This window comes from Paralichthys olivaceus, chromosome 10 (assembly GCF_024713975.1).
Source record: "Paralichthys olivaceus isolate ysfri-2021 chromosome 10, ASM2471397v2, whole genome shotgun sequence".
Lineage (NCBI taxonomy): Eukaryota > Metazoa > Chordata > Actinopteri > Pleuronectiformes > Paralichthyidae > Paralichthys > Paralichthys olivaceus.
The window spans coordinates 7354777-7367902 of NC_091102.1; the positions used below are offsets into that span (position 1 = coordinate 7354777).

General features: G+C 41.3%; 1 protein-coding gene across 1 annotated transcript; it reads left to right on the forward strand.

The window, feature by feature from the left end:
• Window positions 1-1298: 1298 nt before the first annotated feature.
• slc9a2 (solute carrier family 9 member 2) lies at window positions 1299-12822 on the forward strand. Its single transcript, XM_069533210.1, has 13 exons — window positions 1299-1826; window positions 2211-2425; window positions 2518-2766; window positions 5215-5465; window positions 5547-5764; window positions 6499-6698; window positions 7243-7332; window positions 7415-7485; window positions 9281-9448; window positions 9544-9649; window positions 10798-10914; window positions 11126-11216; window positions 11986-12822. Exons 1-13 carry the CDS (start codon window positions 1565-1567, stop codon window positions 12405-12407), a joined length of 2460 nt encoding a protein of 819 aa, XP_069389311.1. The 5' UTR covers window positions 1299-1564; the 3' UTR covers window positions 12408-12822.
• Window positions 12823-13126: the final 304 nt, after the last annotated feature.

Genomic DNA, 13126 nt, shown 5'->3' on the forward strand with positions numbered 1-13126 from the left:
CAATATTAAAGACAGGAAATATCTAATAGTAAAGGAAACAGGATACGAAGTTAGGAATGATGCAGATAATAAATTCTCCATTAGATTTGGATTTAGCTGCTCTTGTCTATATTGTTAATTATGTGCAGTTTGTCATAAATATAGAATTCTGATACTAAATATTATTATGTCAAATTTTTTTCTAAATCAAGGGCAATACCTAGAACAAACGTATGACTTAAAACACCATAACACTAAAGTATAATATACTGCTAATACTAATATTAACAATATACTAATCAGAATTGTTAAGGAGAGTTAGTGAGTAACTATATAGATACTTGCAAGTCAAATTGAAATAATGGGAACTAAACCTTTTGATTTTCAATAGTCAACATTATGTGAGACTAGTGACAGAGGGGAAAATGTTTGTGGGACACAAATCGTCAGGTGAAGACACAAGGACAATGTGGACAATACTCACAGCTGTTAACCAAGTTTGTAATATTAATCAACACACTTAAAGTTGTCGTGTGGCTTTAGAGGCAGTTGTGTCTTGAAGGAAAAATATATTTTAAAACCTCATTTTGATGAAAAATTTAAATATGAATTTCTGTCTTTTCTTTATTTTTTTTCCAGTTGCTTCTTACTTGCTTGCTTACTTGCTTACTGCTTCTGTTCCGTGTCAAGTCCACAACAGATGATGATTCAGGTTTGATGGAGGCAGAGCACCTCAAACATTTATTTACACTTAGATAATTAGTTTCTGACTTACTATCTCATAATAAAGACTTTTCATGGGTATTTGGGAAATGCTGCCACATCAAGTAGCCTAACCAACCATCATAAAAACATTTTAAATGATCAAGCTTCATTCTCTGTCATGTCTCTCAGCTCCATGATATTGTGGTCAAGAGAGATTGTGTGTTTTTGTGATGCACAAATATAAGTCAAATTATTTGTCCTCAGCAAAATTCAAGGATGGAATCTGTTTTTACGCAGTGTCCTGACGTGTGTGTGTGTTATTCTTATTCTACACAGGCTTATTTAAACTGGACAGTCGACTCATTAACCTGTGGCCTGATTCATGAACCATGTAAAACAGTGTTTCATCTGAAAGTTGAAACTATAGAGATCTTCTGCTGGTGTCACCGAAACTAAAGAGGAGAAGAAGAGAAGGTCCTGGATGAGCGCCACAGAAACACCGCGTCCCTCCCGCTGTTTATCAGCTGCAGGTGTCAGCCAATCGGAGCAGAGCCCCGGGACCGCGCCCAAGCCGCGTATCGGAACTCGTAAAGCGCTCAGGTGAAGTAAAACTCAGGTGTGGGTGTTGATCTGCAGTTTGAGACTCGGCACGATCTGTGGAGGAGCCGGAGCTGAAGGAAAGTGAAGGAGGCCATCACCGGTGAAGAACTAGAGGAGATGGAGGAGTGAGAACATGCGTAAAATCAAACTTTAGAGGAGAAACCAACTTTGTCCTCAACTTTTCCTTTTCTTGGATTGTGAAGTTCTATGGAGTGATTGAGCCTCGACGACGTGGACGTTTACATCAGTTTGGATTGTTGTGCAGGGACTGTGCGTAAAAATGGATCTAACCATCTCCACATTCAGAGGGGCTTTACTGGTTGTATTCACAGCTTCATGTCTCCTGCATGGATCTAGAGGAGAAATCCCTCCAAAAGCAACCGGCGGTGTCACGCTTCTCCCACCGGTTAAGCCTGAAGTCCCCCATGCTTATCCAAATGAGGAGAAGTCGAATCTACCGGTGTTTACAATGGATTATCCAAGAATACAGATACCATTTGAGATCACTCTGTGGGTGCTGCTGGCTTCGTTCGCAAAGATTGGTGAGTAACAGCAGCATGGAGTTAAACAAGGGATTTTTGTTTGTTTTCCACCTCCTTCTCCTCTCCCCCACTTTCTTGGTCATCCCAACTGGTGGAGGCACATGGCCCACACTGAGTCTGGTTCTGCAAGAACTTTCCCCCCATTTAAAGGATATTTTCTCTCTTCAGTGCCCAAGTGCTGGCTCTTTGTGTAAACTGCAGGGTTTCTCTATTATATTGTAAGGTCTTGACCTTCTTATGCAAAGTGCTTTAGGTATGAAATAAAATTGAATCCAGTTGAATATAGAATGTGACTTTTCAGAGAGGATGAAGGAAAGTTGCCTGCAGACAGACAGATGAGGCTTCTAGTGTTTTTAGAGAATTAAATCACAACTCTTCTCTCAGGTTTCCATGTGTACCACAAGATCACCGTCTGGGTGCCGGAGTCGTGCCTCCTCATCAGCATTGGTCTGATCGTTGGTGGCATCATGCACTCTGTCCATGAGGAACCCCCCGCTGTGCTGTCCAGCAACGTCTTCTTCCTTTACATGCTGCCTCCCATTGTCCTGGACTCCGGCTACTTCATGCCAACCAGGCCTTTCTTCGAGAACATCGGCACGGTGGGTGGCACGTCAGCCTCTGTCTCTTAAAACAGATTCAACTTCTTGTTCTCACACCAAAATAATTGACATTCATTGTTTTGGATGTGCAGGTGTTGTGGTTTGCAGTGGTGGGCACTCTGTGGAACAGCATAGGGATCGGCATGTCCCTGTTTGCCATTTGCCAGATTGAGGCTTTTGGTGTCCAGGACCTGAACCTCCAGGAGAACCTGCTGTTTGCCACCATCATCTCGGCCGTGGACCCCGTGGCTGTGCTGAGCGTGTTTGAGGACGTGTCCGTGAACGAGCAGCTCTACATCGTGGTGTTTGGAGAATGCCTCTTCAACGATGCCGTCACTGTGGTGAGTTGGCTCATTCAAATGTTGAATTTGTGCAGATCAGTTACATTTCAAGATATTTTTTTATGCTTGTAACTTCACTATCATGAGCTGAGACCTGCTGCAACATGTTTTGCCTGCTCAGGATACCTCTGGGCTATTGGTTGTTATGAAAACATGCAATGCAAGGCACATTTTCTTATCAGGCACCTTATACAAAGTTAATCAAAGTGCTTTACAAGCAAAACATGTAAATAAATGAGTGAATGAATAAAACAGGCACATTTATGAGATAAATAAAACTATGATGGAACTGATGAACCGGTTTAGTTTCAAGCATTGCTACGGTTCAAGGGCTACTGACTGACAGGCAGCACGCTGGCTAAAGGCCATTTCAGCATGACCTCTTGGCAACACTAAATGACCAGTCCCTGTAGATATGAGTTCTACTTAGCAAACACATCTGCAATTTGTTTTGGGCCCAGACTAGACAAAGGGAGCGTTGTTTTATCCACATTTAAACCACTGATGTGTCTAAAATGTGCTTATGAAGGGAAGATTTCAGCACCCAGTTTACTCAATAGAGGCCTGACAGCTGCTTGTTATGACAACATACAGTGAAGGGTACCATCACAAACTGATCTCTGACCAAAACCCCCCACGATGATTGATCAACTGATCAATATTAGTCCAACGAAGGGGGTACGTTTTGTCTACGGGAATTTATAACTCCACCGACCCAAAGGACCTGTTTGGGACCTTGAGTTTCAAGAATATGAATTCATGAAACAACAGATTCACTGTTGTGTTGTCTGAAATGTTCCTGTTCTTTAAAACTAAAGGCTCAGCTCAGGTTTCACAAGGCACTGTACAGTTTGTCTCATTCTTTTTTTTATTTATTATTCTAGGTTAGAATACATGTATGAGAACATGATGTGTGGGAGGGAAAAGTCTGTGCCAAAGTGATAAATTATTCAAAACTTGAAGTGAGGGAATGTTGTCAGAGAAACAAACAGATACGTTTTCCGTCCAGAGCCCTGAACCGTTTAGACTATGTCACTGTTTCCTTAGATGCTGCAAAACCTGTTTCTGAAGTCAACGGTTCATTTGGTTATGGGAGGAGATAACACACATACACACACACACACACACACACACACACACACACACACACACACACACACACACACACACACAGACACACACACAGCAGTGAGCTCATGCTGGAGTTTCTCCCCCCCGCCTCTCTTCATTGTGTTAAACCCACCCACAGAACCTACATTAACCTGCTCTTAGCTTTGGTGTGGTGACCCTTTTGTTTAGCACACAGTGGCAGAGCTGGTGCGGACGGTGAAGACAAACATTTGCCCAGGAGACTGGGAGAGTAGTTTCTCTGTTTTTCAGAACAACACCAATCACAAAATAACACTTCTGATTAATATCAGATGTTGTCATCAGTGTGGTGACGGTTGCAGGGGCGCCATCAGGAGATGACGCATCTCCCTGGCACCCACAAAACTCCAATCAAAGCCTACTCTTAATTTGGTCAAACGAGTTGCCATGGAACAACCGGAAGAATAAAAAAATTTATAAAACCAAAATATCAGAAGGCCCCATTTCACTATATGAATTTCTGCTCCAGACACAGAATGATTACAGACAGGTGGACTGACACAACTAGTGATACTACAATGCAGGGGGATAAAAAAGTGGAATCAGTGTTTCAGATGGCCGGTATTTCCAGCTCCGCCCTTACATAAGAGTGCCAGTAATCTAATGTAAATGAGCCATCGATACACTGGCGTGTACTATTTCTTTATCACAATAGATGATAAAGAAATAGTACACGCCAGTTTCCTGGTAAGTCTTTTGGTGATAAAGAATTATGTCTCAACAATCTGAGGCTAATTATCAAGCCTTAGAAATTCAACACTTGTAAAGAGAATAAAGTCATGCTATTTCTTAAATGGAATTCATGGATAATAATAGAAATATCACTAGATTTGCTCTTTATTTGTGCCGTATCTTTTGTGTACTGTCTCTGCCTCACATTATTTCCAGTGTCTACAAATGTCAGATTTTCTTTGACTGTATTAAAAAAACGTAATGTCAGCCTGTGTGCAGTCAGATATAGTACTTGAACGCTGACTTTAAGATATAAGCTAAAAAGCTGATTTCATGCACAGGAGCAAAGGGAACAAAACCAATGCTCCTTTTCCATGAGTCATTCACTGCACTCGGTGAATTGAGTTTATCAAAATGCAAACAGTGCAGAGTAAATATTTCAATAAATCACTCATATCTAGAGAAGTGTTATTAGACGCCGCAGCCCCTGACACCACCCATGACCTCTGACTGCTGTGTGTGTGTGTGTGTGAGTGAGTGAGCTCTTTGTGTGCATTGATAAAAGAGTGTTTGATTTCATGAGCGTTTCATGTGCTTGTGTATGAACATGTGTGCATGTGTTTTCAGGTGCTGTACAACATGTTCAGCTTTGTGGCAGACATGCCAGAGGTGGAGCCAGTGGACGTGTTCCTCGGCGTGGCGAGGTTCTTCGTGGTCGGGCTCGGTGGGATGGGCTTCGGCATTCTGTTCGGCTTCGTGGCCGCCTTCACAACGAGATTCACCTCCAGGGTCCGAGAAATTGAGCCCCTCTTCATATTCATGTATAGCTACCTGGCCTATTTGGTGGCCGAGCTCTTCGCTATCTCGTCCATCATGGCGTGAGTAGATTTGAAAACAAATATATTACTATTCTGCAGAAATGTCGCAAGGTAACAGTCGAATGTATGTCTTTCCTGCAGCATTGTTACCTGTGCCCTCACCATGAAATACTACGTGGAGGAAAATGTCTCCCAGCGTTCCTGCACAACCATTCGCCACGTGGTCAAGATGCTTGGCTCCATCTCCGAGACCCTCATCTTCTTCTTTCTCGGGGTCGTCACGATAACAACAGAACATGAGTGGAACTGGGGCTACATCCTGTTTACGCTGCTGTTTGCCTTCGTCTGGAGAGGTCTTGGTAAGCAGAGGGTAACTGTCAGGTTGGAGGTCAGGGGTTTGTTTGACTGCTTCTGTCTGCGTTTTACTATGTTCTGTTTGCACACGAGTGCATTGGCACAAAGTCACATCCTTTCACTCTCCCTCCATACCTTTGTATCAAAGGTCAATAATTAGTGGTGGTAAAACATTGCGTATGTGCCAACTAAGGCAGGGGAGCAGAAATCCACTTGATAGGATACTCTGAGTCTAGTGACGCAAAATCACAACTCTAAAAGTGATTTATGAGGGAGCTGGTTTATCGAACATCAAGAATATACACTTTACATTCTGGTGAGTTTGTGTTTGTTTCTTTCTGCTGAGCTCCAGCAGTTTAACTTCTTACCTCGCTGCAGTGATGTGCAGGCGGACTCCATGACCCCATGACATCACTGTCACGTGTACACCTATGCGCACTTGTGACCACTCCCACTGGTGGTGCTGGGCATGGCCACCAGGTGAAACCGACTTGAAAACCTCGAACCAGAGGAGACATCAAAACTGTTTCAGCTGATGTTGTTGCTCTGTAAAGCAGCTGCAGTGATTTTTAACACTTTAACAAGCTGTAAACACGACACGTTTATTATCTCTGTTCTGGTTGATGAGGCATTTTGTTTAAGTTCACTCGACTTCTATCTGATTAGCGCAGCTTTAAACGTAATTTCAATACAACGATAAAGAAAATCTCATATTATTACACCCGCTCTTCCCTCCCAGGTGTCCTGGTGCTGACTCAGATCATTAACCCTTTCCGCACCATTCCATTCAACATGAAGGATCAGTTTGGTTTGGCCTACGGTGGCCTGCGAGGCGCAATTTCATTCGCCTTGGCTTTCACTCTTCCTAATACCATCGGCCGCAAGCCGCTCTTCGTCACAGCCACCATCGCCGTCATCCTCTTCACTGTGTTTCTTCAGGTAAGACTTTGTGATTGTTAATTTCCCGCATCTGAAATCATTTGTCTTTTGTTCGATGATGTTTGCTGGAAACAGACTGGTGGCCTGTTTCGTGATTTTCTAATCAACCGATTTCAGTGAAAGTTTGATCTGGATCTGGTTTAGGGGGCGAATCCAGGATTTTAAAGATGACTTTCTTTAACATTGCAGCGTTTAAAAAATAAGAATATTTTCCTTGATTTCTCTGAGAATATTTTATGGATCTTTATGAAAACAAGTTAAGCACTTCAAGGTTGTATGTTAGTTAGCAGGATTATGCAAAATATATTTCTAGGAAAGGTTAGGGTGGTTGTGTGGAGCATGATCCAAAGAAGAACCCATTCAACTTTGAGCAGATCTGGATAAATGGATCGAGGAGTTTTCGCCTAAGCCTTCACAGAGATAAACATTACAATATGCGAAGTTCATTAAATACATGATGTCCAATGGTGTGACGGTCGGTTGGGATTTGAAGTCTTTAAGGTTTTTCTGGGTTCTGCTGAATCTCTTTTCCTCTTCTCCACAGGGCATCAGTATCCGTCCTCTGATTGAGTTCATCAATGTCCGCAGAACCAACCGCAATCTTGACACCATCAACGTAGAGATCCACTGCAGGGTGAGACGCAGCTCGTGATTATTGCACATCGTGGACAGAATATTTTTAAACAGAGTGTTAACAGCTCTCATTTTGCTCACAGCTCATGGATCACACCATAGCAGGCATAGAGGACCTCTGTGGACAGTGGAGCCACTTCTACTGGAAGGACAAGTAAGAACTTATCTTGTTTCTGCTCAACAAAAAGTTATTATATTCTTTATTTGGTGTTACCTGCAAAACATTTTTTACTCATGTCATCTTTAACTCGCTGCTTTAATGCTTCAAAAAAAAAAACTGAAAGGAAATAATCAGCAGGGAAACTGGAGGAGAGGTGACAGTTTTATTTTACCTGCTTTCAGTTTCCTTCTTTGTGGTTTTGTTTGACAAAGCTATTGTTCACACTGGGACGGTGTGGGAACGTTGAAAGCTTTTCAGACTCTGGTGTCGTGTTCAGCTTCCGCCAGGTTTTTCTTCCGAAAGCTCGGAAATGTGTTCCCGCAGTTCCTCATTGTGTCTGTGATCCCAACATTTTCAACTACATCAAATGTAACTTGATTTAGCATTAATGCATTGTTTAATTACAATTCCTTATTCTGATTATTTCAGTTCCTTTAATTAACTGCAGCAACATAAGTCTGTTCAAATACAAAAAAATATATATTTAACCTTTTTATACATGTTTAGAAAGTAATTTTATGAAGTGCTGTAGGATCAGTTTGAACATTTATTTTAAAATGAAATACATCTATCATTAACCTTATTAATCCTCCATTGATGTAATATTTAGTCCTTTTTAGTATTTTCTTAGGAGTAAATTCTCTAGTCCACTAATCAATAGTTCTTTGTGTCTCTATACTTTTAAAGTGGTCACATCCACACCCCTAAAATATTTCAGTTTTTATTGTGAACATGATGAGTTTTAAGGTAAGATATCAGACACCATCTTTCATTATTCCACTGTTTCCACCTCTCCCTTTATCCCCTGCCCCTTTCTCTCTCTCAGTTTTCCTTGTCCTCCTCTATGTTGGCTCGACTTTCGTTTGTCTCGTGAGACTGGTTCATCAAGTCTCAGTGTAGATTTTTAAGGTCCAGTGTGTAAGATTTAGGTGAAAGGGATCTGTTGGCTGAAATTTAACAGAATAATCCTCATGATGTTTTCAGTAATTTGTTTCATCTAAATTGTATGAATGAGTTTTCTTTTCCCAGAACTGACCCTTTATATTTAAATACTTTATATTTACATCGAGGGGACCCTCTCTACGGAGGCCGCCATGTTTTTTACATTAGTCCAGACTGGACAAACTAATCACCTTTTGAGATTTTATGACAATTAAAAGCTACCACAGGTTCTTTTTTATGTCTGGAAGGAGAGGGTGAGGTGAGGGGTGTTCAGCTGCAACATGCAATTTCAACACTAGATATCACTAAATTCTACACACTGTACCTTTAAGTTGAAGGAGGGACAGTTCAGTAACCTACAGAAAGTAGGCTTGCCTCTGTTCTGTAATATTTTACTTTTAGACATCAACCTGGTTTAACAACTTGCGTCTCAGGGAGTTCATATCATATCGCTCACAGTCATGTTACTTTACACCAGAGACTTACATTAAAACGACTTATGTTAAAACGGCAACAATTCTAAATAAATTCATCTGATCCTCGACAGGGAAGTTAAGTGTCATAGGAAAATGTCTGAATTTAAAAAACTAGAGCACTATGTATACTTCTGCTGAATGTGAAATGAAGCATGAAGGAACTAAAACAAAAATAAATACTAAATACTGTCTGTAATATAATAAACTTAACTGTAATATATCGAGACAAAATAGCTACAAAAGTATTTAAAAAATGTTCACTAAAGTTGCACTTGAGCAAATATATGCAGTTGTTGAATAAATGTCTTTAACTTGAATTATTTTCTATCCAATAAAAATAAATAAATTACATATTGGTGCACTCTTTTCAGGTTTATGAAATTCAACAACCGAATCCTGCGTAAGATCCTGATCAAAGACAGCCGTGCAGAGTCCAGTATTGTGGCGCTGTACAAGAAGCTGGAGCTGCAGAACGCCATGGAGATCCTGGACACGGTGTCGGGCGACATCAGCGCTGCTCCGTCCATCGTCTCGCTCTAGTATGAAACCTTCATCGTGCCTCTGTGCTACTCTTACTATCTCATCACCTCCTTATTATTATTACTTAATATACATGTTTCTCTCTGATTTTTAGTGAGGAAAAGAAAAGCTCTGCTAAACCAAAGAAGAAGTTCCTGGCTTCAGATCTGAAGAACATGCATGACATCCTGTCCAAGAACATGTACAAGATCAGGCAACGGGTGAGTTTAGCACCACATTGGTGGAAAGTGACGAAGTACATTTACAAGAGTGCTGCACAATCTATTTGAATAGTCCTCAACATTTTTGGATTGTGACACCTTATAAAAAATAATGTCCACTCTGGGGTCTGTAGCCCATGAGTTGTTAGCTGTTCCACCAGAGAGATGTTTCCCTCCTTAACGTCTCAGTTTAATTTCAAATATTTTTACATTTTGCTCAAAATCAATCCAACTCTTCAAATTTGTGGAAATCAGTTCCACTTTGGTTTTTATATTAATGTTAAAGTTTCAAGACGTAAAGATTTTTTTTACATAAAATTCAGTTGTCCCTGTTTGTTGGATAAATCTGTCTGTAATCAGTAAAGCATTGTCATACTCGTTCTGCAGAAAACTGAAGTGATCGTAGATTTTGGGCGGTGCTCTCCTCTCTGGTGTGATTCTTCCACACACTGAAACTGGCTGCTGTTTGCATGACCACAGACCGTGTGGCCGTCAGTACTTTTCCATTAGTGACATGACTTCACTGGAGAGGCTCTGAGAGACACTTTGATGTGCAGATAAATGGAGAGCATGTGTCTTCTGTTCTCGGTCAGACGACTTGTCTGATTATCTTAACGGCCCCTCTTTCCAAGTCTCCCTCCTCTGTGCTCTCACACAAACTCTGAGTCACTTCAGTCTGTGATGTTGTTTGTTTTTCACGGGAGCCGTTTTTTGCGAACTGCTTGCTTTTCTTATTTTGAATTGTTTCCTGTTCTCTGACCATTCTGAAATCTTTTGTTGCCATGTTCTAAAGAACTGTGGCGGAGTGTTTGAAAGGCGTTCGTGTTTGTTTATGGTCTATATTATAAGAACTGTGTTGACAGTGACGAGTAAAAGTCTATACAGAGACACAGACCCCTGCTGCCAAAACAGGTATGGCCAGTATTGGTTGAGTAATCTGATCCTTAAAGAATGCAGTCTCCTGTAAAAGCATCTCGCTGTTTGTCTCCACCTTTATCGTCACTGTCAGGAGGTGTTACTCACCTTTACTGTGGTCGCTTGTAGTTTCGTACGTTTATCATACATCGACATGAAAAATGGCAGAATGGCATCCATCAGAGGCCTGTGATGTGTGTAACGTTGTACCTCTTTGTGTTGTCTTTGTGCAGACGGTGGCGTACACGGGTAAGCACGCCCTGCCCAATGACAGCCACAGCAGAGAGATTCTGATCAGACGCCACGCCAGCATCCGTCGCAGCCTCCGACCCCAAAGCTTTCAGACATCGGTAAGAAAGAAGCTCTGTTACTGTGTTTGAAACTGAATCTTTCTACACATGCTCTCAGTCTCTCAATTAAAAGTAGATCATATTGAACCTCATAAGAAGCAGGTAAATTAACTCTTGACAACACTAAGATGAAAGTGTTTTCACAGTTTTAATGCCGTATTCATTATTCTCCTTTCCCGTCTTCCTCTCTAATCTGCTGTTTCGTTCTCAGGCGGTGCCCAAGTCTCATAAGTATTTCTCTCTTCCTGCTGGGAAGAGTCTGGACTCAAAGTTATTTCCTCCAGAAAGACTGAGCTTCACAGGTAAAGCTTCTCAAACCAACTGTAAACCCCTAACATCCAGATTCCCCTATTTATTTTCTTCTTTAATAGATTAAAGGTTTGAAACACTGCAAATCGATAGAAATACTGTATTCTCTGTGATGAAATATTTAAAATTCACTTCATCAGTCAGTCTGATGCCTGAATTAGCTCAACATCTAGTGGACAGAATACCATGAAAATATCTGCACATATTAATTAAGAACAAGCTCGATGAATTTGGGAATCCAGTAACTTTTCCTCTCACGCCCCCATGAGCTTAAAATGTGTAGTTCAGAGATTTGACAAACATGTTGGAGTTTTATAGCCATGCTGAAGAAATCAAATTTGGATATTTTGTGAATAATGTCAATGTGAGAGTAAGGTCGTAATAATAATAAAATCTCTTTTCCGATTATTTTATGACTTTATTCTTGAAACAAATGTTAGGATCTGAAACTGGTAAGTATGTTGATAAACATTGAACTTGACTATTAGCATTTAGCTCTTTAGCTGTGGATTAATGTCGGCAGCATGGCATCTAATGTAATTATTGTCTTGTGGATCATCTTCCTAAATTCAGCCTCTTAGGGAATTCTTTGATTTTTTGTCAAATTAAATTCTGTTGGTTTTAAAACAGTTTGGCTCCACAGTGTGAGTCTTTATGGTTACACTCTCTGCCCACATGCATTTCCTCCTTTTATGGAGCTGTGTAAAACAGTGAGTAGTCATGGGATGATTCAGAATCGTTAAAAAAAGTCTTTTCTCTCAGATGATCAGGAAACCATGTCAGAAGTGGCCTACCCTTCCCGGCGCTCTCGGTTTGGCCAGCCTGCACGCTCCTCCTCCAGAGCCATGATGCCTCTACGAAGGCTGGACACCCTAAAAGAAGTTCCCTCTCTTGACGTTCTGAACGAGGGCAGAAGTGAGAGCGGCGGGAAGGGGCGTGGCATGTCCAGAACAAACTCCTCCTACAGTGAGTCCCATGTGCCCGCTCCTCGCCGTCACTTCAACGCTTCTGCTGACAATAACAACGGCTCAGCTGATGACTTTAGAAATGTGCATCAGGAAGAAGAAGAGGAAGAACAGGAGCAGCCTTCCTCTCCGCCTCCGGGCTGGGTGGCTGAACGTAGTGACAACTCGACGACACAAAACCCTCTGCTCAGGCGGCCTCAGTGGAACCCGAGGAAGTAAAAATGCTCCTGGGCTTTTAGCGGCAGCTGGACTGCAACCGACTGAGTGTCAAGCAGCTCCAGGAAATCTATATATAAATGTGTGTTCATGGTGTCTAAAGGCCCAATAAGTTAGTGGTGGAGATTCATTCATGTCTTGGAGAACCACCCTTCAAAAAGAGCCAAAATGGACAACAGTCAGTGGCACAGTGCACTATAGTGAAGAGCTGAGTCATATTTCAACAAGTGACTTTTAAACACTTATCTTCCTGTAAGATGTTTTTTATGTTTAAAGGTGACTGTAACTTAAACTGTTTTATTGTGACTAATTATTTCTCTGCTCTTTGTAAATATTGGTCTTTTTGTATTTTTACTGTCAACAGCTGTATGATTGAAGATACACATTTTCTTGTAATAAACTTTTCATTCTGGTTAAACCATGAATATAATTTAAGAAATGTGAATGGCACCAACAGAAGAGGAGATGGGAAGTGTGGACATGATATAGTTGAATATTAATAAGTACACAAGCTGCATTTACTTTTAAAGGAGAACTAAAGCTAAAGCCCAGTCAGCTCTGGTTGGCCAGCTGGCCTACTCTTGTGATTGGTCAACCATTTCTCTTGAATTACTGGGCTTTGTTAGGAGGTGTATGAGGCTAGCCGCTAGGCGTGCCTTATGCAAATGTAGGGAATTGTGACATCACGATGGTGCAGAAGTTTAGGTCGGACTACTGACGAT